A 1,750-nucleotide genomic window follows, 5' to 3' on the forward strand; every position below is an offset into this window, starting at 1 on the left:
CCCAGACCCCCTCTAATTCTCCCCTGAGGCTGCTCTCTGTCCCCACTCATAAGTCTCTCACCTGCCCCAGGCCCCCAGGGCCCCTTCCTCATATCCCCACCACCCCTAATCTTTCCTCCCAACAACCAGGGGGCCCAATCTGAGGGGCAGGTCCCCACAACTCTTCCTCCTCCCCCATCTCCAGCCCGCCCCAGAGGCTCACACTTGTAGTAGGCAAACTGCAGGTAATGATACATGGTGGCCACGAACTTGTCCACGAAGTAGCCACCCACATTGGGGGTCAGATTGGCCTCACAGTCCACCTGGCACTGCAGGGACTCTGCAAAGAGATCTGGGGTGGGAGGCACCAGTGAGGAGCTCGTGTGGCTGAGCAGCTCCATCCCACTCACGCAGAAGGCGCCAAATCCCAGCTCTGGCTACTGAGCCTGCTTCCTTGTCCAAGTGCTTTGCTGTTGCGATCACATGATTATCGTGTTATCTTGATAACATACAACACATGATGCTGGCATACAATATATGATGCTGAGGAAGATTACCATGGGCTGGGCTGACTTAACACCCCACAGCTCAACCCCCACCCCAAGCCAGAGAGAGCCAGGGCATTCTGGGAGAATGGCAAGTGAGGTCTGGAGGTGGGACTGAGGACCAGACAGAGAAGATAAGGACAGCCCCCCTTTCTGCGCCTGCTTGAGGAAACTGGGGGCTAGAGATCCCAAGAGTAAGTGTGATTTCTGCCCACAAACTGCTTTCTGCACACACCTGTTTCCCACCTCAGCACCTTTGCACCCGAAAGGCCTGTAACCCAACCTTCCCAGACCCTTTTGGGATGTCATCTCTCTGCATCGCTGCCCAGCACCTTGGGCCCTCCCAACTGTTGCCATTCGCACTCAGCGTCTCTCTCAGCAGGCTGAAGGCTCCGAGAGGGCAGAGTTGACACCTTACTCCNCACTCAGCGTCTCTCTCAGCAGGCTGAAGGCTCCGAGAGGGCAGAGTTGACACCTTACTCCTCTCCTGAGCACTTGGCATGTGCTCCGTCAGTATACACGGAATGAATATGTGTGTCAAGGGGCTTTAGAAAGCAGAGCCCTGTGGGTGAGCGGGACGCCCACAGTGGTCTGGGTGGGGAATACCTGCTATAGCTGGATAGAAGTCTTTGAAGTCCACCTGCTCGTGGGCCCCCTCGCAGCCGGCCAGACACCGGGCAAAGACTGCCAGGTACTCGGCCAGGGCCCGCTCCATGTCCTCGGTGCTGCTGCGGAAATCCCCGCTGTTGTAGAGCTTCACGGCCCGGAGGAACACGGCCTGGGGGGGAGCGTGGCACGGGGAGTCGGGGACCTCAACACCTCCCCTCCTCTACAAGCCCTACTGGTGGGTGGGGGCGGTCAGGAAGGGGCGTCCGGATCGGCCCTCCCCGCTGCCCTCCTCCCCACCTCGTAGGGCTGAGCCTCTAGGTCCGTGAGGGACTCTTCGGCGACGTCGAGCATCCCCCGGTAGTAGTTGAGATACTTGGCGGTCAGCTCGTGCTTCGGGTTCTTCTGGAGGAAGGTGTAGGCCGCGGCCACAGCCTTCTCCACCCGGTTAGCCTGGAGGAGGCCGGGAGGGGGAGCGAGGTCAGGAGGGCCGCAGCCCGCAGCCTGCGCGCACGACGGGCTTCGTGTTCCGGGAGAGGGCAGCGCTCCTCCGGCCACGCCGAGCCCAGGCCGGGCCCTCGGGCGGGGGCAGGGGGCGGGCGCCCACCTTGAACAGCGCG

The 1,750-nt window shown here is 61.1% G+C and overlaps 1 protein-coding gene across 1 annotated transcript in view; it reads right to left on the minus strand.

The window, feature by feature from the left end:
• Positions 1–1,749, minus strand: part of LEPREL4 (leprecan-like 4) — a gene marked incomplete at its 5' end in the record, with an annotated part of 7,004 nt that extends 5,255 nt beyond the window's left edge. Inside the window, 4 exons of the mRNA XM_008571085.1 lie at positions 203–331; positions 1,131–1,302; positions 1,431–1,583; positions 1,738–1,749. Coding sequence (XP_008569307.1) covers positions 203–331; positions 1,131–1,302; positions 1,431–1,583; positions 1,738–1,749 — 466 coding nt within the window. The remainder of the gene's footprint in view (positions 1–202; positions 332–1,130; positions 1,303–1,430; positions 1,584–1,737) is intronic.
• Position 1,750: the final 1 nt, after the last annotated feature.

The sequence above is a fragment of the Galeopterus variegatus genome, unplaced genomic scaffold (genome assembly GCF_000696425.1).
Source record: "Galeopterus variegatus unplaced genomic scaffold, G_variegatus-3.0.2 Scaffold658, whole genome shotgun sequence".
Taxonomy (NCBI): Eukaryota; Metazoa; Chordata; class Mammalia; order Dermoptera; family Cynocephalidae; genus Galeopterus; species Galeopterus variegatus.